The sequence below is a fragment of the Lontra canadensis genome, unplaced genomic scaffold (assembly GCF_010015895.1).
Source record: "Lontra canadensis isolate GAN:19392208 unplaced genomic scaffold, GSC_riverotter_1.0 scaffold6, whole genome shotgun sequence".
NCBI classification, from domain to species: Eukaryota; Metazoa; Chordata; class Mammalia; order Carnivora; family Mustelidae; genus Lontra; species Lontra canadensis.
Window position 1 is genome coordinate 34,687,487 of NW_022631000.1, and position 27,830 is coordinate 34,715,316.

The 27,830-nt window shown below is 39.4% G+C and overlaps 1 protein-coding gene across 2 annotated transcripts in view; it reads left to right on the top strand.

Annotated features, from left to right (window-relative positions):
* Nucleotides 1–3,695: 3,695 nt before the first annotated feature.
* TIPARP (TCDD inducible poly(ADP-ribose) polymerase) overlaps nt 3,696–27,830 on the top strand; it is a 30,126-nt gene continuing 5,991 nt past the window's right edge. The window contains exons 1-4 of one of the 2 annotated variants that reach the window (XM_032852580.1): nt 3,696–3,932; nt 7,167–8,124; nt 24,626–24,794; nt 26,116–26,276. In XM_032852580.1, coding sequence (XP_032708471.1) covers nt 7,208–8,124; nt 24,626–24,794; nt 26,116–26,276 — 1,247 coding nt within the window. In that variant the 5' untranslated portion in view covers nt 3,696–3,932; nt 7,167–7,207. Of the gene's footprint in view, nt 3,933–4,816; nt 4,945–7,166; nt 8,125–24,625; nt 24,795–26,115; nt 26,277–27,830 lie in introns of those variants that run through there. The other variant, XM_032852581.1, reaches the window with a different exon arrangement.

Sequence of the window (27,830 nt, forward strand, 5' to 3'; positions counted from 1 at the left end):
CCTAACCCCCTCACCCCCCAGCAACCCTCTGTTTGTTTTGTGAGATTAAGAGTCTCTTACGGATTGTCTCCCTCCCGATCCCATCTTGTTTCATTTTTTCATTCCCTACCCTCCACAACCCCCCCCCCCCCTTGCGGTCCAATTCCTCATAACAGAGAGATTATATGAAAATTGTCTTTCTCTGATTGACTTATCTCACTCCGCATAATACCCTCTAGTTCCATCCATATAGTTGCAAATGGCAAGATTTCATTTCTTTTGATGGCTGCAAAAGATTCTTTTGTCTTATGTCTTATGTTTCTTATGTCTCCTCTGTACTTCTTTTTTCTTTAATAGACCTATATTTCTTAATCATAGCATTTGGTATACCTGTGAAATTGTCAGGAAATGTTATAGGACTTGATGTATTACTTTGACAGCTCATATTTCTGACATATGGTTATGTTGCTATCTAACTGGTGGAGTTTGCAAGCAAGAAAACCAGTTAGAAGATAACTATCATAGTTTATGTATTAGTTTATTAGCTAAGAACATGTCTAGCTATACATAACAGAAAACAACCTAAATTGGGGTTACAATGAATTCCAGGGTAGACAGTCTAGGACTACCATAGCAGCTTCAAGAATAAGTAGTATCTGCTGCCCCTTCTCATACAAGGAATACATTCATCTCCTCCCTAAGAGGAACAATCTCAGAGTCTCACATCCAGTTACTATAATGAGCTCAGAGGCCAGGATCTAGAAGTTCCAATGATACGGAGTACTCCCAACAACAGTGTGGCTCTTCATGCTGGGGCAACCAACTTTTAAAGAAAAGTTTTTTGCCTCAATATTCCTAAAATAATGGTAGATAGGCAAAGTACAGGATATTGGTAAAAGTCCCATTCAGGAAAGGGGAAAATGAGAAACACACAGTGGTCACTGGTCCATAGAACATCTCCAATCCTGTTGGATAACTAGAAATGTATGCCCTTGGTCACTGGTCCATAGAACATCTCCAATCCTGTTGGATAACTAGAAATGTATGCCCTTGGTCAGTTAATCTGTCAGTTCCTGATTCTGTTCTATAGGAGGACCTTCCAATTCCGTTTCTTCCAGGGGTCACATTTGAATTGGACCCTGTAGAAAATACCTCTGGAGTAGTAAAACTTTAACAGTCTGAGCAGCTAGATCCAAGAGTCGTGAGTCCAGAAGGTGCCATTTTTCTCTTTGGGGCAATTGACATTCTGAAAGTCATAGTGGAAAAGCTGAGAACTAGCTAGAGTTTTCAACTGCCTCAAGAGACATGGGTAGGGAATGGAAGGTGAAAAATTTGTGTTCAGGGCCTAAGAAAGAAAGACTTTAAACTGGAATTCCAAAGGGCTACACTCTGGAAGTAACTTTTAACTAGTAACTTTTAACTATTAATCCCTGGAATAAGGTGGTCTACCCTTAGTCCAAGTGACCCCCATTGAACCACACCTTCTCATACTTGTATTCATGGTCTCCTATGGGTCCCTCCCACGTAGATGCTGAGCTTGTCATGTGCCTTGTTCTGGTGACGGACACATTAACAAGCATGATGTAAGCAAAAGCTTGCATATTGAGGCTTGTCCTCTTGGACTGCTTCCTCTTGGAATCCTAAGATTATCATGCTGTGAGGAAGCCCAAATGAATCCTGAGGACAAGGCTTACAGAGAAAAACTAGGGAGTCCAGCCAATAGCCAGAACAGAGGCCCAAGACATATGGCCCTAGATGAGCCAGGCCCAGCTATTTGAACCACCCCAGTTGAGACCCTAGGCATCACCAAGCAGAATTGAGCCACATGCACTATGCGCTGCCTGAATTCCTAAGCCAGAGAATCCAGAATCATGGGCAAATAAGAACTATTATTCTAAATCACTAAGTTTTGGGGTGGTTTGTACACAGCAATAAATAACTGAACTGTTATGAAAATAAAAATAATGTATAATTTATTGGTGGGAGAGAATAGAGTTAAAAATATTTAATCCAAAAGAAGGCATGAAATGTAAGGACCATAGAACAGATGAGACAAAGACCAAATAGTAAAAATGGTAGATTTAAACTTAGATACTTGCTTCTAGGTAACTCCATGTAGGGAGTAGGCACAGACCAAGATATTGTCTTAATACAGCTGTATAAGCCTGAAAATTCTATCTTACCTATTAGTGTCTGAATTCTGTCCATATCATTACTATCTTAGTTGAATGGCCATGACTTGCAATTTGAAATAAGCCTGCTGGGGAGGTACTACCCTTAATCTATTTTTTTTTTTTAAAGATTTTATTTATTCATTTGACAGACAGAGATCACAAGTAGGCAGAGAGGCAGACAGAGAGAGAGGAGGAAGCAGGCTCCCCGCCGAGCAGAGAGCCCTATGTGGGGCTCGATCCCAGGACCCTGGGATCATGACCTGAGCCGAAGGCAGCGGCTTAACCCACTGAGCCACCCAGGCGCCCCTCCTTAATCTATTTTTTGCTGGCATTTCACCCAATCTGGTTTAGAAGAGTTTAAGAAAGCTTGAAATCATTATCTCTACTACTACTGCTGCTTAGCTACTATTTTTATAGGCGTTCATGTTTTGTAAGGTAATAGTTGGCTTTTTCAACCCAGAAACTCTCCGAATTATGGAATTTAGTCGGTTTAGATTTCAGGCCACCGGCAGAGAGCATCTCTTCGCAAGCAGTGTTCCCTTCTCCCTTTCTGCCAGCCACTGGGGGATATAGCCATAATTAACTTTGAGCAAGAGGGTCTTTCTCCTCGGATATATAGCGGTTATATGAATTTAACGTAGTGCCTCTACTTCCGTCACTGAAATTCAATATAGGAAGGGCATTTTATAGTCCAGAAACTATAGCAAATTCACACGCGGTGTATATTTTAAACACGAATAGATGGTGTTCTGCAAGTTCCATGAAAAGAGGCATGGCGTCCGAGTTGATCAGGGCTGTAGCCTAAACCTAGTTGCATGCCTGGCACGGAACAGACATTCGACAAACATTTGTTGAATGAATAAATTAGTCATTTCGGTACTTAAGAGCTTTCCAGAACAGATTCGCGCTTCTACTGTCAAAGCCCCAAAGCCGAGTTTCCCTTCTGTCAGGCTACGTTCCCCCTGAAACAGGCGCGCTGGCGACCGCGCCGGACAGGCTGCCGACTCGGGTGCGCGGCTGGGCCACCCGTCAGGCTTGGGGCGGGCGACCCCGTCTGGCCACAGGGGCTGTAGCAGCCATTTGCCTCCTGTCGGGGTCCCGCGGCGTCAAGGGCAGGAGGCGTTTTGTGAGGAGACAAATAAAGCCAACCGCACAGAAACGGCTCGTTCCGTCTCACATCCTCTCTCGGGTGCCTGGGTTTCCTCGGAACACAGTGACCCTCCGTGTGTCTGCGGGCAGGTAGGGCCTGCTCCACGCGGCCCACACTTCCCCTCCTCACAGCCGCGCGCTCCGCAACGCGCGCAGACCTGAACTCGCCGGTACCCAGCCGGCGCGCGGAAGGACACGCCCCCTCGCGGGAACACGCGGCCATCGCACGCACACTTCGCGCGCCTCCCTGCAAGCGAGCGCGCACGCGCACGTGGGGCGGGCCTCCTGCGCGGCACCCACTGAGCGCCCGGCCCTCTCACCCCACCCCTCTTCCCCCGCTGCTCAGGCTCCGCCTCCGCGACGGGACAGCCGAGAGGAGGCGACCGGAAGCCACTTTAAAGCAGAGCTCCCGGTGACAGGCGAGAGAGCTGGTTCGGCAGTGCGGTCGCGGCTTTCTGCACTCCCGGCGGCGGAATGGCCCGTGCGCTGCTCGTCGCGTCTCCGGCCTGCGACCCTTAGACGCCCAAGCCCGCTCTCCGCGCCAATCCTCCCGCGCGGACGCTGCCAGCGAGCCGGCGGTGCGGCGGCGACTCGGCTCCTGTGGTCGCTTCTCTCAGGCTGCTCGATCAGGTGAAGGGCTCCGGGTGGGCTCTGAGGGGAGGGCGAGAGACCCTAGCTGGGATGGCGGGCGCGGACGGTGGCGCCGGCCTCGCAGCCTTTCGGGGATCTAGGGTGATTGATATTTAGACTGTGCGTTTTTTTACTGCCGAATTCATTCGGATCCAGTCAGTATCGGGGTGGGATTGGCTTAACACTTATTAATCACTTAGGGCCTCGGGCAGGTGTATAAATCGGAGGGAGACACCGAAGGGTTTAGTCGCGGTCGCCGGCGTCTCCGGGTTCCCACTTGGTCTGGGTGGGCGCGGGGGGCGCGTCTATGCGGCCTCCCCCGCCGGGCGAACCCCGAGCGCTCTGAGGCGGAGGAGCAGTTCGCAGATCCAGGGTCCGGGCACGGCAGCTGAGGGGAGCCTTCCGGCAGACCCGCGTTCCGGCTGCAGCCCAGAAGTTTGCAGGCTGTTTTCAGATCAACTTTGAAGGCGCATAAGTGTTCGCCTGTTTCCTCGCCGCCACCCCGAGAGGCGCATTTCCCCTTGCACCTCTCGGCTCATTTCTGCGAACCTCCGAGACTGGCAGGACGATCCTCTCGGGAAGGTCGGTTGAGGAGGCGAGGAAGAAATTAACTGTGGAAGGCGCCGTGAGGGGCTTCTGAGATGGAGGGAAGCCTGGGCGGGGGCGGGGGGCGCTCGTAGGGACCAGGCTGCAGCGAGGGTTCGGGGGTGCTCTGGTGCCTGCGGAGGGGCATTGAGGGGGTGGGATGCTCCGGAACGCCGGGAATTGGCAGAGCTGGGCGGCGCCTCAGCTGCGCTGCGCGGAGTTGGCCCGGCTCGGGGCGGGGGCGCGGAGCTGCGAAAACCGCCGCGGCCGGCAGGAGGCGTCTCTCGGACCCGGGCTCGGCGTCCCGGAGTCGCGTCGCGGCTGGTCGACGAGGAGTCCTGAGTTTGCAGAGCGTGGTTTCCGCGCTCGGTGCCAGGGGCCGGGAGTCCCGGAGGACGGGGGACATCACGAGGCGAGGGGTGGAGCGGTAGGTCGCCTGCAGCGGGGGACCGGAGGAAGTGTCCTTCCAATCTTTATTTTTCTGTTATGCAAACTAATTGAGGAACTAGGTTCTAGTGACTTCCCCACTCCAGCCACTCCTCTGTTCTCTGCTTTCTTTCCGAGCCTGACGGAGGGCAATAACAGGAAAAGTTATAGTGTGTGTGTATGTGTGTGTGTATATACCTCTATAAATGAAATTGGTCCAGTGTCTCTTTTCCCTTGATTGGAGGTGATAGGAATAGCGTGTGTGTGTGCGCGCGCGCGTGCGCACACACACACGCCAGGGAAGACACAAGCGGGTTTAGTGTGGTTGGAGAGGGAATACCACAATCTGTGCCAATTGTGCCTTGAGGCAAGATCACCAAGTGATGAATAATAACGCCTGGCTTGGCTGCTTTCCAGTTGATTTATGTCTTATGTCAAGTCCCTCCTTGTGAAGCTTTCCCTAACAATGCCAGCTCACACTGAACTCTTTCTGCCTTTTTCTTTTGTACTTACCGTGTGCACTAACACCTGGTTATATACAGTTGAGCATTAAAGAACAGGGGTTTGAACTTTCCGGGGCCGCCTGTATGCGGATTTTGTACAGTACTATGAACATGTTTTCTCTTTCCTGCAATATTCTCAATAACATTTTCTTTTCTTTAGCTTACTTTGTTGTAAGAATACAGTATATAATACATATAACACAAAACGTGTTAATCAACTGTTAATTCTGGTCGGCAGTAGGCTATTAGTAGTTAAGTTTTTCGAGAGGCAAAAAGTTACAAGCAGATTTTTCCAGGGGTGAGTTCCCTGAACCGTCCCCACTCCCGCCTAGTTCAAGGGTTAGCTGTACTGTGTTTTTGTTTATTTCAGAGTTTGTTCATTATGAATGTTCTATACATAGATTCATGAATCTCTCCAATGAGATCTTTAATACTTGTTATTCTGGGTAGTCAGTTTTATTATTCTGTTCACCTATAAAGGCTAACAGAACTAGTCATTTAACAGGTGCATTTTCTTCAGTGATTCAGTTAAAAAATATTATAGAGCACCCACCGCGTGCATTGTGCTAGGCATGGTACTGATCACTTGGGAGGAGTATTTGATGAAGTCATGGGCCCTAACATCAATGATCTCTTATTCTTTTAGTCAGTTGGCCAAGAGAGAAGATTAATTGCTCATCACCAGCTCTTCCATCTCGTACAATGCTTAGTAAATATTTTCAGAATTGGTTAATGAATGTTGGGCTGTGGAGAAGACACGGTCATTTTACAAAGTTTTCTTTGCTTTTTACTTTAGGTTTTAGTTTTCTGATTCTTTGAAGACAGCACTTTTTTTGGTCTCAGTAGTTCATTAGGAAACACATACATTTGGTGTGTGTTTTTTATTCTTGTATTATTTTTCTATAACATGCCTTCATTTGTTTTAATAGATAAAGTCATATATGTAACTTTTCTGAAGACAAGGATAGGGAGGCCCTTTCTAAATTATGAAGTTGTGTTTTGGTTTTTAAGATAGCGTATAGTGGTTGCTGCTGATGTAGCTTCTGTTGCTAAACAAGCAACTGGTATTCTTCCTCCAATAGTGGTAATGTTTTGGGAATTGTAAAAGGTAGACCCTTAACATCCTCGGGGAATATATTGGAATTTAGAAACACTTCAACATGCTCCTGGCTTTCTTTGAGAGCCCCTGTTTCTTGACTATATCCTCATGCTTTTAAATTCACTCACTATTTAACTTTGAAGTTTATCCTTCATTTGGTGAACTTTTTTTTTTTTTTTTAAACAAAGAAACAGGTTTTGTCACCTCCTGGGATCGGTGATAAAGAAACAACTGTGAAGAGAACCACAAAGCAGAGATGTGGTTTCCCTGTTGTCATCCGTTAGCCACACTTATTTTTACCCCTCACCTCCCACCACACTCTAGACTTACAGTAAAAATTCATACCCTAGCAGAATTACCAATTGTATATTGTCCACAAATAAATGTCAAGAGCCTGTTGGAAGGTTTACCTTTACCTGCTGTGGGCTTTTGAATAGCCTTGGCTTCTTTGGAGCCTTAATTTCTCAATAAAATTTAAAATTAACTCATAAAGATGAAATATGGTATAAGACAAGTGACCTCATGGACTTAGTCACAGACTGAAACAAAACATTTTGATGAATGAATGGGAACCAGTTGTTGTCAGCTTGTAAATGATCATCTTCTTTCCTTTCCTGGTAGGATTTTTAGACTCTGAGGAACAATTGGAGCTAACCCACACCATGGAAATGGAAACCACTGAACCTGAGCCAGACTGTGTAGTGCAGCCTCCCTCTCCTCCTGATGATTTTTCATGCCAAATGAGACTGTCTGAGAAGATCGCTCCATTGAAGACTTGTTTTAAGAAAAAGGAGCAAAAGAGATTGGGAACTGGAACCCTGAGGTCTTTGAGGCCCATTTTAAATACTTTGCTAGAATCTGGCTCACTTGATGGTGTTTTCAGATCTAGAAACCAGAGTGCAGATGAGAGCAGCTTACATGAACCTATTGTGAAAAAACCCCTGGAAATCAGTCCATCATGTCCACCAGCAGAAAATAGTATGTCTGTTCTGATTCCTGATGGGACAAGTGTTGGGGGGCAAATACCAGAAGCCCATCCTTCCACTGATGGTCCAGAACAAGTGGTTCCAATCCAGGATCACAGCTTTCCACCTGAAACTCTTAGTGGGACGGTGGCCGATTCTACAGCAGGGCACTTCCAGACTGACCTTTTGCATTCAGTTTCAAGTGATGTTCCTGCTAGTCCTGACTGCATAGACAAAGTTATGGATTACATTCCAGGAGTTTTCCAAGACAACAGTTTTACAATCCAATACATTTTGGACACCAGTGATAAGTTGAGTACTGAGCTCTTTCAGGACAAAAGTGAAGAGGCTTCCCTTGACCTTGTGTTTGAGCTGGTAAACCAGCTACAGTACCATACTCACCAGGAGAACGGAATTGAAATTTGCATGGACTTTTTGCAAGGCACTTGTATTTATGGCAGGGATTGTTTGAAGCACCACACGGTGTTGCCATATCATTGGCAGATCAAGAGGACAACTACTCAAAAATGGCAGAGTGTATCCACTGATTCCCAGGAGCACTTGGAAAGATTTTACTGTAACCCAGAGAATGATAGAATGAGAATGAAGTATGGGTATGTATTTATAACTACTTTAAAGCTGTTAAATCCTATAGAGAAGGTCAAGAGGCTAAACGCTTAGTAGGGTGGTTTTTTTCAGTAGTAATCTGACAGGTTTTATTCTTTTGGCTATATACTATCCTGATTTTTCATGCTGGTTGAATGCAGACTATTTACCTAACCAGAAAATGAAGGTTTTATGATTTGAGCAATTCATATGTCATCCTGTGCAATATGTATGTGCCTGAGAAGTTGCATATACATTGAATGCTGTGCATTAGATACTGTTTTAATTGCACAAGAGAGTTTGCTTTTGAAAGAAAGTCTAAGGTTAATCTTAAAATAGCATAAATGATGAGTACCAAATTTATCTGTTTTAAATATTTGCATATTGAGTAGCTTCTGTTTTTTAAAGGGAAATAGTATTGTTTGGAGATTATTATGGCACTCTTTCCATTTTGAATGGCACAGTTTTTCTGGGAACCTCTTCCCAAACTTCTGAATCATGCCCAAACATGTTAAATTTCTTTTAGTTTCCTTAAGGCTTTTTACCGTTAAGTTTATTAATCTATTTATCTTACAGATAAAATTTTTCTGCAATTCAGGCTGTTTTCTTAGACCTGAATAATGAATTGGGAAAATTTGTTAATAGATATGTTTATCATTTAAATAAAAATGTTATCCTCAAGTTTTTGTGTGCAAGGCATGTACATAAATAATCTGCTTCTTTTAAGTGTGGATGCCCAAGCAGTAGTCATTTATAGGGAATTGAAGTTTCCACATTTCAATTTGTATTTAATTGAACATAAAAATGAAGAGGAAAATGATAATTGCCACTTGTGAAGTTGCTAGTGTAATAATGGCGGTATAGTAAGCATTAATTTTTGTTTCTAGTTATTTCCCCTGTAGTATAGGAGTTAAAATATGTGATATTAATGGCTATTTGTCTGTGACCAAGAGAGAGGGTTAAAATTATATGATGGGAGAAGAATACATCTGTCTGTGCTACCTGACTTGGGAGACAATGAGGGCAGCCTGACAACTTCACAGATGATGAATGGCCTAATGATGATGAATGGCCTGATGCAGTATGGGAAGGCATGACCCATAGGAAGGAAAAATACGCTGAGAATCGTAATCCGCAAGTCCAAGAGAAACCCTTTTTTCCTCTTTTATTTATCTGTTATGGGTGTGGGGGGGTTGTGGGGGAGTTGTGGGGGAAGAGGGAGAGAGTCTCTTCAGCAGACTCCATGCTGAGCAGGTAAGGTCTGGAACTCATGACCTCACGATCACGACCTGAGCCTAAATCAGGAGTAGAGCACTTAACCGACTGCACCATCCAGATGCCCCCAAGAAAAACACTTTCTTCAGAGTCATCTTTGTCATTGTTCACAGATAACTTGAGTTACACTAACCCAGGTGTCTGGAGAGTCAGGAATCAAATGGTGTCATTTGATTAGAAACCATTTCTAAGTTGTTTATTTTGTTAGTCTTGATGTTAACCCGTGTTCAACGTAGTGCCTGGGCATTGTTCACATTGTAGAAACCAGCTTTTTGTTTTATTTTTTAAACTTGCTCCCTTTTAATATTAAGTGGTTTTCTCTTAATATTGCATTATTTCGGTTGTATAGTACACAGATCTGTGTGTCTCTTTAGCAACTTAATTATCATGAGACTAGAACTTTGCATCTTGTGTTTCAAAAGGGATGCATGGAATAAGATAAGAGACATTATAAGATCCAAGTTTAAGGCATTATTATATAGGAGCCATTGAGATAAAAGTAAGATAATATCAAGAATGTAGTTTAAATCATGGGTAGCTCAGTTGGTTAAGGATCCAACTCTTGGTTTCAGCTTAGGTCAAACTCTCATGGTTGTGGGATGGAGCCCGCACATTGGGCTCTGTACTCAGTGTGGAATCCGCTTTAGAGTCTCTATTCCTCCCTCTTTCCCTCTCCATTCCTCACTCCCCTGCCCCCCAGTAAGTAAGTAAATAAATGAATGAATAAATCTTATTTTAAAATGTAGCTTTCTAATCATTAACGTATTATTTTGATAATATCAGATAGTCAAGATTCTGTCTTACTTGGGTAGCAAAATTCTTAACGTCCTGTAATAAAGCTAAGTACTTTTAATTTTTTTTTTTTTTAAGCAAGCATTGGAGGAGATAAAGATGTTTTTCATTTTATCTCAAAAATCTTTTAAATAAGGTATTGTCCAAAATCTGTGTTGCTCATGAGCTAGCAATTCTAGTTGGTATGTCAGGGTAATTAATTTTATATATACTCTCAAAGCCACTGTAATCCTTCCATCTCCAGATTGCAAAACTGCAGAATAGTGGCCTCCCACTTCACTCTTTGGAAGCAAATTTCCAGTCCGCTGAGTACTTCAGCATCTTGGTACATAAAGTTACTTTCTGAATTGGTCTGGAAGAAACTAGCAGGATTATTGTCCAACACGTTATGTTCTGTTGCCATGAGCAAGGCAAGACAGGTATTTCGATCTCAAAAGAACTCTTAGGTCAGCAGCATATTGGGTATTTTATTCTTTAGTAAAATTACTTAGCTAAAGAATTAGACCTGGATATAGGCCTATAAGTGTACATTGTTGGATCAGTAATAAAGTAGTTGGAGTGAGTGCTTGATTTTCAAATCTGTTTTAATGAAATTAATGTTCATTTGATACTTGAGAGGAAAAGTATGAGTCAATTATTGTAATTACTAATGCTGCTGCTACATTGTTAATGGTAGTGGTCCTGCTCTGATAAAAATAGCAAAAGGTATTAACAGTTAATTATTAGTAAAGTGAAGTTCTCATAGACAACAGTAAGAAATACAAGATTGTAGATAGCTAAGTGTCAAAAATTAGGCTTTTGGGAAGTTGACCTGTGGTCATTGCAACCTGGTTTTCCTTGTATTCCAAAGCGATGTTGTGTTTCCTGGCAACAAGATGCAGATAACGGCATGTTGAGCCTTGCTGAGAGATTCACAAACAAGCTGGAGCAGCCCAGGTTCACATGGTTACCACATTATTTGGCTAAAGCTATTAATCTCTGTGGTCAGGCCTGTAAAGCTGGTCTATCTGTACTGATTGCACATAACCAGGAAGTGTGTGTTCAGCTGTGTATATGCCCAAGTCTGGCCCAGCAGTCTTTGGATTCAGAAATAACGAATGGCAATTGTTTATCCCATTTGTTTTCAACAGTTTATATGACTTGGAAAATCATTATATACCATATCCCTGTTACTTGACTGTATGGAGCTTGGGGAAAGTTCATAGTTCTGGGTCTCTAGCAGAGACAGAAGTTCATAGTTTCAAACCGTACAGATAAAATCCTTTGTTTTGCAAATGTATTGGGTTTAACATCTAAATTAATCCAAATTAGATGTGCAATATTCATTTCGCTCCCAAGAATGAAATTAGGAAGTTGAGCTACGAGCTATGTGAGTTCACAGGTCTCTTCCAACTCTTTATTTAAGATCCCTGGGTACTAAAAACCTTAAAAAAAAAAAAAAAAAAGGATTTCAATAGTAAATGCTTATTTGGTTCGTTGTAATGAAATAATTTTAATTATTCTTTGCAATTTTGTCTTTATCCCAAAGTATGATACAATCCCACTGTTCTTTCTCACTCTGCCCTTATATATCTCCAGATGTTTATTGCTGACATCAACTGGAAACTAGTTGTATGTATGAACTCCCCATATTCAGATGCCAAGGCTTCTTTTGCTCACGGGATGGGCTTTGGAGAACTTCCAAATTCCAAGTACACAGTTAAGAAAACAACATTGAATGTTGTGTTTTCGATTAAGAAAACATAGTCTCTGACAATTTAGGCACTCATCCTTAGTAGAAAATGATACTAAATGGCAGGACTAAGCAGTTTTGAAAGAGCTTTACTGTGTAGAATACTGTTGTAGATAATTGAAATTGTGAAGGATGTGCAAATTTCTCTTGAGCAACTGAGATCACCACTGTTTTTTATATTACATTCATGTTAAAGTGTGCCAGAATACAGAACAGTCTTCTAGTTATTACCACCCATGAAGGAAAGGCACTCTGCAAACTTCATTTGTAGGTAATCTGTAGGTGAAAATAAGTCCCAAGTTAAGTGATTATTTCTAATCCTGAATTCCTAAAAGAGGGGGAGGGTGAAAAAGAAAGTACAAACTAGACTCCATGGTTAATTTTTCTCAGAGGCCAGTGTTCTTTTTCTCCTCTTCGGGAATTAAAGCTTATCGATATGAGAGGGAGTTTTACTAGGTTATGGTTTAAGCCTGGAATGGTGTTACAGTCTTACTTTGGAGTTATTTTGATTGTTAATTGCTCTTAGAAGGTTGTTGATTTTTTTTTTTTTTTTAATCTGTCCAAGAGACAATACCATTAGATGCCTTCACAGGAACTTTGTGAAAGAAGACAGGGAGAAGTGTTATTAATGATAACATAGAGCATATGCTGCTATTTTCTGTTTGACTTGCAGAGTGGATTATCTATAAAGTAGAGCAAGCTCCTGACTGAACTATACTGGAATAGTTAAATTAGCCAAGTTAGCTCTGGCCTGCACAGCTGTGATGATATAGGAACTAACTCATTATGTGTTATTGATAACACTGGAGAGAGGAGAACAGCTGAAACTTCCTATGCCTTGTGACTTTTTGGTATTTCTTGAATATACACAGCTGGATGAGTTTGAATTTATTTTAAAAATTCCTGCCTAAGAGAAAGAGAGAGCTCCATAAGCAAGAACTGTGTTTGAAGTGACTTTCAAAATGTGTGCCTTCTGCTTTAGGATAAAGCAATCCAATGAATTATTTTTTGTACCTCTTTGTGCTCTATTTACATATGAAATAAAACTAATTGGCTTCTGTCTATACTAATCCAGTGAAGTTACTGGGTCTGTGTAGAGCTATCATGGGGATCAATAGCAGTCATCCATTTACTCCCTTTCTGGGTGTTTTTTGTTGTTGTTGTTTTTTGTTTTTTGTTTTTGTCTTTTTGTCAATAAGCAGATTAGACTTTTTGAAGCAGCTGTCACCTGACTTCAGGTTGGGGTCAGTCTGTTCCTGAAGTATTTACTATAATGAAAATGAACCTTCAAAATGTCAAAGATGTATAACTTTTAAATCAAATAGTTGAAGGAAATAGCTTAAGGTTACCTGGCCATCGCTGAAAATAAATACATGACACAGTATGCATTTTCTTGAGTTGACTCTAGAGTTTTTATGTTTTATTGTAAATGGAAAAAAGTGTGCTCCATTCATCGTTTAAGATTTCACTCTGTGCATATGGACATGCAAACGCTACGATTTGATTAACTCTACTATGTTCCTATAAATCTGTTTCCTACTGTTACACTAGAATTTCTAGATTCTGGATTTGCATTCTACCATAAAGCAGGTAAATTTATAAATTCCACTGGTGTATCTCGGATCTTAGTTGGTGATCCTTAGTTTTATATTGGGCTTGGAGGCTCTTTCTAAAGGGTTAAACAGTACGTAGCTCATACAAACTTGGGATATCCAAGAAATGCTACTAAAATCCAGCCATTTGAGATTATGACTGATTTCCTCTGACCTCTTTTATTTCTTATCCTCTGATTTGAGACCACTAGATTTTGTATCCTTTGATTGTAGTAATTTTTATCACATTAGAACCTGAGGTCCTCTTAATGTAGATCAGTAACCTTTAATAATTACTAGTGTCTTGTTTGAGAGTTGCACTTTTCTTTTTGTGGCAGGAAAACTTAAGTATATGTATCATTTTTTGCAAAGGAAAAAACATTTTGAACTATAAGATGATTCTTGATTATTCTAGCACAACTTTATAAGGCTGGTTCTGGTAATTAGATACTGGTAAGTTTTACCAGTATCTAATTGAAATTCCCTTCATAAAAGCAGCAGAATTTCTCTTTTAAAATAAAACTGGGAGTCTTAAACTGAAGTGAAGTGAATATGAGTGATTTTATATCTTTTTGGAGGATAACAGAGTGCAGAGGGTTTAGTTATGTTCTGTTTCATTCTGGGTTTCAAATTTTAGAGTAATAGCTTAAGGTCTTGGGTTGAACCATACTTTGCAACACCATAAGCACAGACTATACAAAAGAATAAAATATTTCTGAAGTTTACCATTTCTAGGAGCGAACAAATTATATTTTAGATATGAAGAACCCCTTTAATAAAATGTATTATTATATTTATAGGCTACTTATGATAGTGCTTTCTAGGGGCCAGGAATTATACTGCACAGACTTGTGTCTGTTTAAAATCCCTGTAAGTGTTAAACCTAATCCAACCCAGTCCCCGACACATGAACTATAAGCCTTGATAATTCCTTGTTAATGGGGGAATTTGAAACTGCAGTAAGTTCTGAAATACATTTTGAAATCTGGGGGAAAAAAGGATTTTGTGCGTAATAAATTCCATTTATTCAACTTGCTAGTTTATAAGGTTTATATTTGATTTGTGCAAAATTATAGTTGCAGTCTTATGCTAACTATAGCTATTTCTGTGATCAGTAACTTAAATTGTAGAAGTTGATGATATTAATGAACTTTTAATTGTGAAACTTAAACAATTTTCCTTGCTGACCTAACCTGTTACTGGTGCTAAGACAAGCATAGAAGGGAGTTAACTAAGCATTCCTATTTGCTGTGTCCACACAGCAAAATGTGTCTGTCTCCTTGATCTTTCTCTGCTATGTGCTGTATACTTTTAACACCCACTTGGCCAGTAAAGAACCTTTACATGGTCATCACAATGAAAGGTATGCTCTTAGTGAGAATGCCAATGACTATTCCCTTTCACATTTTACAGAAACCAGTGATTTGCAAGTATGTATGCCACAAAATGTGTCAGGAGTATATTAGAATCTCCCATGACTAAGTTATTTGACAAAGAGTTCAGGAAATTTATACTATTTATGCAAATGGATGTCCTTTATTTTGGCTCTATTGCTTCTGAGCATAAGGATTTGTTAATTCTCTTTATGTGAAACATAGCACTTCTCATATGACTGGAAAATATGTTTAGGCCATACTTAGAGGAATTTCTCTTTGTTAACAATTTTTTTTCTTTTGGGGGGTGCCTGGGTGGCTCAATCTGTTAAGTGTGTGCTTTTGACTCAGGTCATGATCTCAGGGGCCTGGGGTCAAGCCCAGCATCAGGCTCTCCGCTCAGTGGGGAGCTTGATTCTCCCTCTCCCTCTGCTCTGCTGCTCCCCCTGCTTGTTTTCTCTCTCTCTCTCTCTCTGTCAAATAAATAAATAAAATTTAAAAAAAAAATTTTTTTTCTTTTTGGACTGAGATTTTTTTTTAACTGTCCCTTCTCATTTAACATATAGCCATAGAGTTTGGGTGACCTTCTTTGCTTGAAATTTTTACCAGCACTGAAGAGTGGGGGAAGAATGGCAGGGATAGAGGCCCAAGGGTGAATTTGCTTGTACTGTGTATGCTCTCAGGATCTTGCCTGCACCTTGTGATCTTCACAGCTCCTGCAGCTGATCAGGGCGTAGAGAGGGCAAATGGCACAAAATACTCTAAATAATTTCCTGCTGCGGTTGGTCTTTGGTTTCTGACTGCCACCTGGCTTTGCTCTTTCATTTCCAGGCATTGAGAGAATAAAAATAAGCACAGGAGAAATAGTAGATTTGCCTTCTGAGGTAATAAAAAGAAAGATATCCTTGAATGGGGGGTAGAATTTATGAAACAGAAGGCAAGTACTTTGCTTGCTTACGACGTTTGATTGTCCAAATGCTGCCACACATCAGAAGCCTTGTATAAAGGATTCTGCAATTGATTTGTTACCAAAATTTAGGCTATCTTAACTATTGATAAAACTGAATCTGTCAGAGAAACAGATTGGCTTCATAGATTCCTCTCCCCCAGAAAAAGTTACTGATTTAAAGCCCTATTGAAAGGTTTTGTGGTCACAGTTTATGAAATGTACACAAGAAAAAAGGTATCTCCTAATGTGTTTTCTGTAGGAAATCTTTTTTTTTTTTCCTTGAAGAAATTTGCTTAAAACTCTCAGGAAGTATTGAATTCTCTGTATGGTTAGTTTGCATATATTCAAATCTCTAGTCTTGAGAGCTTCTTAGTCATCTCTGGGTTCTCATAATAAGCCATCGAAGTGTATATTTTTAATTTGCTCATTTATCAATTAGTTTATCTGTACTAAGTGGGGAAAAAGATAAGGCTAAGTTGAGAAAATTCTGAATAAAACCCTTTTTTAAAGAGTTGTAATTTTAAAAGTTGATCTATAAATTAATAGCCTGTATTTTTTCCTGGTGGTTATTAGAGGATTTATTTTATGATAATTATTTATAATTATAATTTCATTTATGTGTAAATGAGTTCTGAGTTATTTGAGGTTATTTGAAAGCAATTATTTTAAAGTAATTTTAGCATTTACATACAATTGATTTTGTAATCAAGGAGAAAAATTGTATAAGCAAATATATTTTACCCCTCTTCCAATGCTGTTAAATTCTATATTCACAAAATTTAATCAATCAGTATAGTGCCCTGAGTACATGGCAGTTTTTATTGGCTACTTTGAGGTAAGATAGAAACTTCACAGTTCTAAAAATATTTCACTTAACAAATGGGATATTCACTCATCTTCATAAAAGGCAGTAACTGCATAATTTAAGGCAGTATAAGGTATGATACACATTTTTAAAAAATCTGTTGTGTGCTTTCTATCCCAGCTATTCTTGTAGAAATTAAGTTTCAGTTCCTCTTCAGGCCATGGTTGAGAAGTATGTCTCACTTAAGTTACCTTCTAGGAGCCTCAGGACATGTGACTGAACTTGGCTAAAAGTTAAGGCTGTATGACATTTCTGATGTCTTCAGAGTGCAAAATTTAATCCCATGCCTCTGTAAATAGATAGCAGTGAGATTTTCTGATCTCATAGGTGTAATTTTTATTTATGAAAGATTTTTAGGCTTACCACATCTTACTAGAAAGTTCTTTTGTGTTCTTTCCTTTGATCTGGTAGTTTTGTAGTAAAAGCGGACAAAAAGCCCAACATAACAAAATTTAGCAGGTTCTTTTCCTCAAGTAGATATTATAATTTGCTTTTAGTGGTTGCATAGGGCAGAGGGGACTTCAGTGTATGGTATTTTTTAGGATTTAGGAAACACTTAGGTGTACTCAAATGTGTCTTGGTACAAAGGTTTTTGAGAATAAACTATGTTATGTGTTTGTTTAGTTCTTCTCATGCTTTTGGAGAATATAGAATTACAAAAGCTTAAAAATGGTATTCTCATGTAGGGAATCTGCCTTCCTTTTGTCTCCTCTTACCGTCTCATTTTTATTTCACAGTATTCATTTCTATAATGACTTTAAGACAACAGTTAGGGGGTGCCTGGGTCGCTCAGTGGGTTAACCCTCTGCTTTCAGCTCAGGTCATGATCTCAGGGTCCTGGGATCAAGTCCCGCATCGGGCTCTCTGCTCAGCGGGGAGCCTGCTTCCCCCCTCTCTCTCTGCCTGCTTCTCTGCCTAGTTGTGATCTCTCTCTCTCTCTCTGTCAAATAAATGAATAAATAACAATTTTTAAAAAGTAAGACCACAGTTAGATGTCTCACAATTTGTAAATTAGCCATGGCGTTTAACACACAACACGGATCAATGTGATTCTAGACAGCATCCTCTCACTAACTTGCTGCCTTCCCATTCACCTATTTCCAAGATATCTCAGGAGGCACCAAAGGAGCAGCGTATGCAGTCAGAATTTTGTCTTAAAATGATCACCATTTTAAGAATTGATTCTTGGAAACTCATTGTATCTTAAAGTGAAGAATATTTTTGCGGGGGGCCTGGGTGGGTCAGTGGGTTAAGCCTCTTGACTTCGGCTCAGGTCATGATCCCAGTGTCCTGGGATCGAGCCCCGCATCGGCTCTCTGTTCAGCGGGGAGCTTGCTTCCCCCTCTCTCTGCCTGCCTCTCTGCCTACTTGTGATCTCACTTTCTGTCAAATAAATAAATAAAATCTTTAAAATATATATATTTTTGCCTACCCAAAATTGTTTGAGATATTTGGAACCATGAGCTAAATCCATGATCCCAGTTTGATGTTGTTTTACAGAGTGAGCTAAGCCTCAGCAATCCTGTCTTGATTTGATCAGGGTCTCTTTAGAGGTTGACCGATTTAATTGTCAACATTTGATTCTTAGCCCACCCACAACTACTGAGGGTCATATGTGTAATAATGGAAACTTCTAATTTTGATCTGTAGGCATGTCTGTATTTATAGCTACTTCTGGATACAAAGAGAGAAAATCCAGTTGGTACTAAGACCCATGTCATAGTGTAGAAGTTAAATATAGAATTTTAATCTCTGCTACATATTGAAAGATGTTGCCTATATAAGCATTTATAGAAAATTTTTTATTGCCCCAGTAACTCTGCTATTTGTGTCAGTATTAGCAAAAATCTTAACAGAATGAATGACAGTTTACTATGCTTCTGAAGCATAAAGTAGAATACGTAGTCTTCTGAAGTTAAATAACTACACTGCTCTCACAAAATACATTGGTATTGTATATGCCATGGCTTGATTCTCATCACCTTGTAACATATTTGAAGGGATATATAAGCTGCTAGATATTCCAACATTGCTAAATGAGTTCTGGAAACATCAAAGCCAGGTATCAAAAGCCAGCTATATTTTGTGTGCCTGTGAAATTTCTTTAGTAGCAGCAAACATATCCCATCTGTCATGCCTGTCTCAAGTCCATAGCAGAAGAGCTTAAATACTCTATATACTTCATTTGATCTTTATTCTACTATTGTTATGACCCTCAGTTTTCAGAGAAATTTTCACTCTACATCACAGTAATAAAATGAGAGGACCTATTAATTGTGTCTAGTTAGTCGGCTGATTAGGGCAGGTGTGAATTAGTTTGAGAGCACAGATTTATCCTTGTAGGAAAATAGTTAACTCTTAGAGGATGGAAGACAAATTTCTGAAATCTAGCCCCTCTGGTTAAAACTGCTGAGTAGGGTCAAAAAATTTTATTGACCATTGCTAAAGTCTGACTTCTGTATTTTAGTTGCATCATCTTCCCACCTAAACGTGTTCCACCTCCTACAATTCCTGTCTCCTATAATGGCACCTTATCCAGTCATCCAGATCAGAAACATGGGACACATCCTAGACTCTACATTCCCTTTGGCCTCATATGTGCATATCTTGTGCAGTCAGATTTTGACTCTTTAATAACTTTCAGAGTCTCCCTGCTGTTGCCTCCTTAGTTCTCTATTATCATTTGTCTTGTGTAGTTCTAATAGTTACAGATGGCTAAGCCTAAGAATAATAAGTATTAATAATAATGAACATGCTAATAAATATTTTGCAAGTAAGTGCCTGTCGCCACCTTTCCCCTCCTTTTCCCCACCTTGTCCTACCTAAGATAAACAAACAAATCAGTCCTCCATACCATCGCTGTTGGAGTAGCTTTTTAAAAGGCGAGTCTGAACTTTCTTGAAAACAGACCAGTGATTCCTGCTGCCCACAGAATCAAGTCCTGACCTCTTAACCCAGCATACAAAGCTTTTCATTATCTGGCCCCAGCCAACATATCCAGTCCAGTCTTATCTCTTATCATCCCCCTCACACACATAACACCCTGACCTCTCACATGAACTGTATGTACTGCCCACTCTTGGGTCTCTTGTGCCTTGTTTGGTTGGCTTCTGCACATGTCAGTCACTCTGCATGTGATGTCCTGCCTCCCATTGTCTGCGTGGTGGCCTGCCAGACTTGATTCTCATTTCATCTACTCTAGGATACCTCCCACGAATACCTTTCCTGACCCCATTTCCAGTAGAGGTAGGCCCTCTGCCTTTGAATTGTTCCCAGAGCACCTTTGTGCCATATTTCACACCATACCGCTGGGTTTGCTTGTGTCTCTCTCTCCTTACTGACTCTGGCCCATTTCATCTTATCCCCAGCACACAGTCCAGTGCTTAGTCAGTGTGTCTACTTAAGATTTTTTTGTTTTTCATATTTCTTTATTGGTTTCAAACAACTTGTAAATACAGAAAAATTGTCTAAAATGGTTATATTCCTTACTGGGCCCCCAAATGCATAATCCCAAGAACTATTTATCTAACAAAGAGATCGTGTTCTTACTAATTTCTGTTTCATTAAACTTAAAAATAGTTTTGGGTTTTCGTTATAGTTCTGTTATTTACATCATGGTCCCTGTTTACTTTCTTTTGTATTTGAAATGTACACAGAAGAAATGATGGTTGTGGGACATTGTTTCTGACTTAGGTAGGTATAGGTGCTCCATGCATAGATAATAAATAATTGAAAAATGTCTTACTTGGTATGTCAAGTTATTTGTTGAGTAGGGGGAGAATCATTGTTATAAAGCATCTAAATTATGAGAATGGGTGTTATTTCAGAATTTTAGATTAGTTTTGTATCTGGATTCTTACATCGGTATGTGTGGTGGTGTGTTTGTTGGTGAAGCATATGGAAACAGAATTGTTAATATTTCAGCAATTCTAGTTCATTCTTCCTTTTGTAGCAAAAATCATCAATCTGTTTATAAGATTTTTTTCCTGATTCATCATGATAGGGTTATATCTTGGGGAAGTCAGTACTGATTAATTTAGCCACATGATATATTTAGTCAAATCTAAATCCTATATAGTGGCCATCTCCCATACTCTCTCTTTTCTGGCCATCCCTCAGTGGGGGATGTCTTTAGGCCATGTAGAGTTCTCATCTACCAGGATTATTGCACCCTGCTTTACAGAGCTTCCCTCTACCTCCGAATCTCTAGCATTGTCTGTTTTGCTCAGTCTTCACACATCCAGTATTTACTGCTTCAACCCTTTATCACCTCAGTACTCTAAATTCGTACTCTTAAATTTGAGGCTCTGAGACCCTGGGCTTACTTCCTTGGTTCATGGCCTGACATCTTTCATGTTGCCTATTTTACCCTGGTTCACATTTCCTTATCTGCTTTGTACCCCTGTTTAATAGAGTTCATTTTCCAGCTATTTGCATTTCTCCTGTCCCTCCCTGTCCCTACCTTTCTTCAAGAAGCAAAATGCTTGAATTATTTTTTTCTTGTTCTTTTACACAACCCTGGTATTATTTTTATTTTCTTTCTTTACCGGTATTTTTTCCTGTTATTTAAACTATTCCTAAAATTCTTTCTCTTAGAAAAATCTATGTTTGATTGATACAGTAAAGCCTCTTTTCCTCTTATCCATTCCTAGACACCGGTAACCACCTTTGTCCCATAATGCTGCATGCTAACTCTTTATCCTCTCATTCCCAGGATGTACTTGCCACTGATGAGTTTAGATAGGCAGATGTATGGACTCTGGTTTTATGTTTTGTTAGTTATTTCTCTCTTGAAGCCCTTGGAAGCCAGGAACTACATCTGTTTAATTCTTTGTGCATTGCCTAATACAGCCCACCATCACCATTACCACACATACATGACTCATAACTGCTTTCTCATAATAGACAATGGTTTGATAAAGAAGAGTGGTGTATGTTGAACATTTGGCATCTGTATCGCATGCATTTTTTACTGATGCAGATGGAGGAGAAAAGAAATTCTTGGCTTTGGATTTTTTAAGCATTCCCTGTTTAAGGGAGAGCAGGTGGTAAAATTAATCTTATAAAAAGATAATTTAATGTTTTTCAAATTTGTTGTTTTGTCTCTGCAAAGTCTAGAAAAGCATATTGAAAATCAAATAGAGCTAAAACAGTACTTTGATACATCAATCCAAAGAACAGTTGATTGTAGTAAATTAGGATTTGTCATAGAAATTTCATAATACCCAATGGACTGAAATGCACAGAGGATGTGGCAAAAGCTGCAGTTTTAGATGTCTTTCTCATGCAAATCATTATCTATGAAGTCTTAATAATACAGGCTTAAACAGAAATTGCTAGAGTGGTGTGTCCAGAATAAAATCTGGTACTTTAACAACAAAAAACATTGGCTGTTTATAATGCATATTAACATCATAACTGCTGTTCTACGAATTCCTTAAGGAAAATACTGAGGATTTAACTCATAATTGGGAACACTTACTGGGAAATGAACTTAAAGCAAGAAAATCTGTTTAGAACTGGAAATTATGTTAAGAGGGAGAAACAGGTTAATATCTCTTGGCTCAGTATCAGATTCTCCTAAAATTAAGTGAAAAACGTTTAAGCAACTTGATGTGAGGTTGAGGTTTAGTTTAGGTATAGGAGTTCCGGTTTTCAGCGTTTGTTCTTCTTTTTTTAAACAATTTTCCAGAAACACTTTTTCCTTTTGAATTAAGTGCCCTTATTTAACATAAATAATTTTAAACCAAGAAGTGTTCAAATGTGACTTTAAACTACATTTTATTGTCTTATTTCCATTTCGCACTTAATTAAAAGTATATGGTACTTTTAAGATCATAACTGCCTTCCTTCCTTCTGTCCTTCCTTCCTTCCTTCCTGTCTGTACTCCTAAGCAGGAAATTAGGGTTTGGGGAAGCACCTTAGGAATTTTTAAAGGAACATACTGCTTTTATTAAGTTACATGCTTCATTGGCACCATTAGTTGGATATATGACTTGAGGTGTTGTTTGTTTTTTTTTTTTTCCCCCCCAAATAGAATCTGTTTCAAAAATTATGAACATGAGGATAGAGGGTGGTAGATTTGCCAAGGGTGTTTGTTGAGGGATGTTAATAGGCATACATGGAAAAAAAGGAAGAGAGCCTTGTGACAGTTTTGGAAGGATACTTTATAGCCCTCATCGTGGTACTTCAGTATTTACCTAGTATATTAAAGGGGCTGAGGAGTGGCTGCAATAAGTAAATTGTTTAATTTTGTGTAACCAAGTTTTTTTCAAACATTTGACCACAGAATGCCTTTTACACAGAATACCTATTAACAGTCCTTGAAACAAGTGTTCCTAGAGCAGAATTTGGAAAGTGTTGTACTAACCAACAAAACCCCTAGGTCAAAATTAATACCCTTTACAAAATTCTTATTTACAACAAGGGAATAAGTTGAATATTGGGAATATTTGTTCCAACACCTGGATTTCACATGAACCAGTCATTGTGAGTGCCACTAGATCTGGAATATCCTGTGTATTATAGACCTCCATTTAGAAATCTGTGGTGGATGGGCGCCTGGGTGGCTCAGTTGGCTGTTTGTAGGTCATGATCTCAGGATCCTGGGATCAAGCCCGCATCAGGCTCCCTACTGCAGGGAGCCTGCTTCTCCTTCTCCCCTGCCCCTGCTCATGCTGTCTCTCACTATCCCTCTCAAATAAATAAGTAAAATCTTTAAAAAAGAAAGAAAGAAAGAAAGAAAGAACTCCATTATGAAAAGGGTACAAAGATGAAGGAATGTGTCTGGAAACTTAGTCACTCTGCTGATACCTATGATGTTTTTTTATGATGTAGTTTATTTTTCATATGTTCTTAGGGATATTTTGAAAAATACACAAAAAGAACAGTACAATGAACATTTTTCCAGTTATTTAAAATAATGGTTAAGATATTTCAAACACTAGATGAAGTTCCATTAAAAAGATTTTAAATGGACCACCCATTATAATTCCTTAAATGGTATTGATTCATATAATGGGATTTTCCCCCCAAAGTATTGAGATATTTATGAAGTGCTGATTCAGCAGCAGCAGACCAGATAACAAAATGACAAAAATATTCTCACAGCTAAACTTCATAATAATCCAAACTATCTTGCTCTTCATGTTTTGCCAACTTCTCCCCCTCTAACCCCCGGGACAAAAGATAGTATTGATATTGGGTAAAACAGCAATACTGGTCTCATCTGGGGTTTGGTTTTTTTGTTGTCTTTTTTGTTTTTGTTTTTCTTTTTTTCTCCTTTCATCAGGCAATATTGTGTATTCTGTATTGATAGGTAAACTGATACCTCTGGAAAAAAAGGCAAGCTTTAAGAGAAGTTTCTGTTGTTTCTCTGTCTGCTCTCTATGTCAGCTTCATCTTAAAACTGACTCCCTGATTGGCTGAAACCAGGGTTTGGGGGAGGGTGGGATTATGTTGATTGGTTTAGGTCTGTGATACGCTGATACTGTGGGATAAGCATCAGTCAGTGGTACCATAACTCCATGGCCTGGAACCTTTGGTCTTGTTAAGAAAAGGCATGTAGGAGGGGCGCCTGGATGCTCTGTGGGTTAAAGCCTCTGCCTTCGGCTCAGGTCATGATCCCAGGGTTCTGGGATCGAGCCCCGAATTGGGCTCTCTGCTCAACAGGGAGCCTGCTTCCCTTCCTCTCTGCCTGCCTCTCTGCCTACTTGTGATCTGTCTGCCAAATAAATAAATAAAATCTTTAAAAAAAACAAAAAAGGCATGTAGGAAATGGAGAAACAACCAGTAGTGTCCTTTCTACTCCAAATAAGTTTTGAAAATTCTACAGCATGCTATACTACATATTTTTAATGTCTGATGAGATGTTTAGCTATTTCTGTTTTGCAAATGTATTAACAGTTCTTTTTTGGGGGGGGTCTTTTTAGAGGACAAGAATTTTGGGCAGATTTGAATGCCATGAATGTGTATGAAACAACTGAATTTGACCAACTACGAAGGCTGTCCACACCACCCTCTAGCAATGTAAACTCTATTTACCACACAGTCTGGAAGTTCTTCTGTAGGGACCACTTTGGATGGAGAGAGTATCCTGAGGTATTTACAGGTTCTTTCCCCAAAATTCTTGTCTTTCACTGTCCTTTCCTTCTAATCCTTTACAACAGTGACTAAACAGAACAACAAATATAAGAGCTTACTGATATAAAATGGAGTCTTATTGATACAATTAACATTATTCTCAATTTTTCTGAGGATGTATTTCTTTTCATTGATCTGGAATCCATAAATACCACTGTTATCAGAGAGGTAAAATGCTTTCCCCAGTATCATAATACTGTAGAGACCAAGTATTTACATGGTAAGTATTCAGACTTAGTGCTCCTTTGGAATAATTTTAATGAGATGAGCACTAATGTGTTTCTAGCTGTTTCTGGCTCCTGGGCTCATGTTCATTGAATCACGTGTTACACTTAGCATTTCGGAAGTCTAATGGGAAACAAGCACTCTTAAGCCCCTGGAAGAAATACTTGAAAATGTTTATTGAGCTGTGGTCAGGCAAATCAGTCATTTAAAATTGTGTCATATGTGTACATGGATCCTTAGTGTGAGATGGTAAGAATATCTTCTAAATCAAATCACAAAGTAAGGTTTTAAAATGATGATGGCTTTATTTTGCCTCTTAATGAGAATTCAGAGTCAAATTTTAAAACAATGAAATGGACTTTAGAGATTAATTTCACATTCCAAAGATCTAACTTCTTTGATTTGATTAAATTCATTTCCAGCATTACAATAAGGGATAACTGACTTCTTTACCCTTTGGTTTTCTTTTAAGGCAATAGCAAAAGAAAAATACCTAGTATAATATTAATTGGTTAATAATACATAATGGAATTAAGATTTCTGAGACTCTTTTAAGTAATCACTAGTATCTAATACCTTCCAAGGAGAATAAGAGACTATTTAAAATGTATTCTCAGAATACATGTCCCTGTGTTTTTCCTCTGAAAGATTTCTTGGATTTGGAACTTAACTAGTTTCTGTGAACTGTATACACTACTATCTTTAATCCTCTTCTGAAAATTCCCTTAAGAAATATAAACAAATTTCTAGGACATTGTTAAGGCCTCAAAATAGAGCAGAGTTGATCCCTGGGCCTCACATGTTTCATAATAGAAATCCATGCTCTTCTGAAGAAGGAGCATCTTTCTATTCTGTTTCTTTCCCCTCTTCCCCCTCTCCAAAAATCCTGTGTGTAAAGGGAATTAATTTGACTCTCTGCACTTTATTGAAGCTTTTCTGATGTTAACATCAAGGTTAACTATTTTTGCCTTTAGTTAGAGTAACATTTTTCATATTTCCTAGTGATTGTTTTTTTCTAACTTCTTTTTCCTTTACCTTCTATTTTCTACTCCAGTCTGTTATTCGATTGATTGAAGAAGCCAACTCTCGAGGTCTGAAAGAGGTCCGATTTATGATGTGGAACAACCACTACATTCTTCACAACTCATTCTTCAGGAGAGAAATAAAAAGGAGACCCCTCTTCCGCTCCTGTTTTACACTGCTTCCGTATTTACAGTAAGTGTCAGTGGAAAGCCTTATCTTCACTCTCATTTTATGTAAATATACAACTGAATGACAAAGAGTAAAAGATTTTAAATTAAGAGACTGACTTGGTTATTACTTCTAGAATGTGAAATTTTGAGTCATTCTATGGGTTTAATTCTTCAAAGAGTAGAGTTCAGATAAGCTACAATTAACCTAACTAAAAGAGTGATTATCCAGTTGATTTTTTTGAACTGAAAAGCAAAGAGAAGTAACATTTTTGTACAACAAAAAGTAATTATATCTGGTCTAAGGCAGTTTGCATTTGCTTCCTTTGTGAAAGATGGAGTTTCCTGATGATAACCATCCATGTAATGGGGCTGCTTGCCAGTACAGGTAAACTGCAAGGTCAAGCAGGGAGAGCCCTTCAAGGTGGCGTTCTCCAGTTCTTCTTCCTTGAGTGAATTTTCATAGGAAAGATTCTTTTCAAAGAATCTGCATTCTCATTGATATGTAAGGTCCACCTTCCTGTAATACTCCCTAAAATTACCTGTCATACTTCTAGGTTGAAACTGAATTCAACCTTCTGAATTGTAGGTGAGCTCTTCCATTTTCTCAAGTCCTCTTCCCCACCCCTAGATAGCCCACCGGTACATCTCCATAGATGCCAAAAAGGTGGAGCCTGTTACCAGTAGCATGGCCATCTTTGAAAAAAAGTAACTCTAGGGAAATCTTTGTGTACTCTCATCAGATATACCATATTTAGAGGCTTCTTTTTAGAATAATGCTAGATTTACTTGGTTTTATGGACTGGGGAGGTCTAGAGTAATACTGGTTTTTCTCTTCTACTTATCTTAGAGATGCTGTTTTTATATTCTTACTAGTTTGTTTGTTTGTTTTTTTTCCCCAGTCTCAAACTGTGCTTTTCCCAGATCATTATAACAGAATTTTAATGATTCTAATTATGAGATTGCAGAGGGAACATTAAAAACAAAATACAAATCAATAAAAATCCCTGAAATGCTCAGTATCCAAAAGCAATTTTTAGTAAGGCTGGTTTAGAAATATATGCTGGCTTTGGGTAAATGTGTGCTTTCTTCCTAGTCCAAATGTGAAAAATTTTACCTTGTAGGGTTTTTTTTTTATTAGAAACTAATAAAAATGCCATTTCTGTGATTTCACTAGCACAGCTGGAGATAGTGTCCGCGTCCAGTAGTTAGGAACATATTGTCCTCCTAGTGAGATGGTAGAACTCATTAGTGAGACCAGCAGCTTGGCATGCTGAGCCAATCAAGCAAGATGTAGCTTCTGAGTGAGAGTAAGAATGCTCATTCAAGTGCTGCATTGATGGGGGAGTTTTACAGAATGGTGAACATTGATTTGTTTCAACCCTAAGACAAGTAATTATGAAATAATCCCTCCCCCTCTTTTTAAATTTAGGCTTATTTTGTAAAAGTACGAACTATGAAAAGACTATAAGCAGTAGTAGAATTAATGCCACAAATTTGGCACCTTACTATTTGTAACATAGGTTTATAAGAGAACAAAGAAAGTCAGTCTGTTATTTCTTCCTTTTTCTTTCTAAAA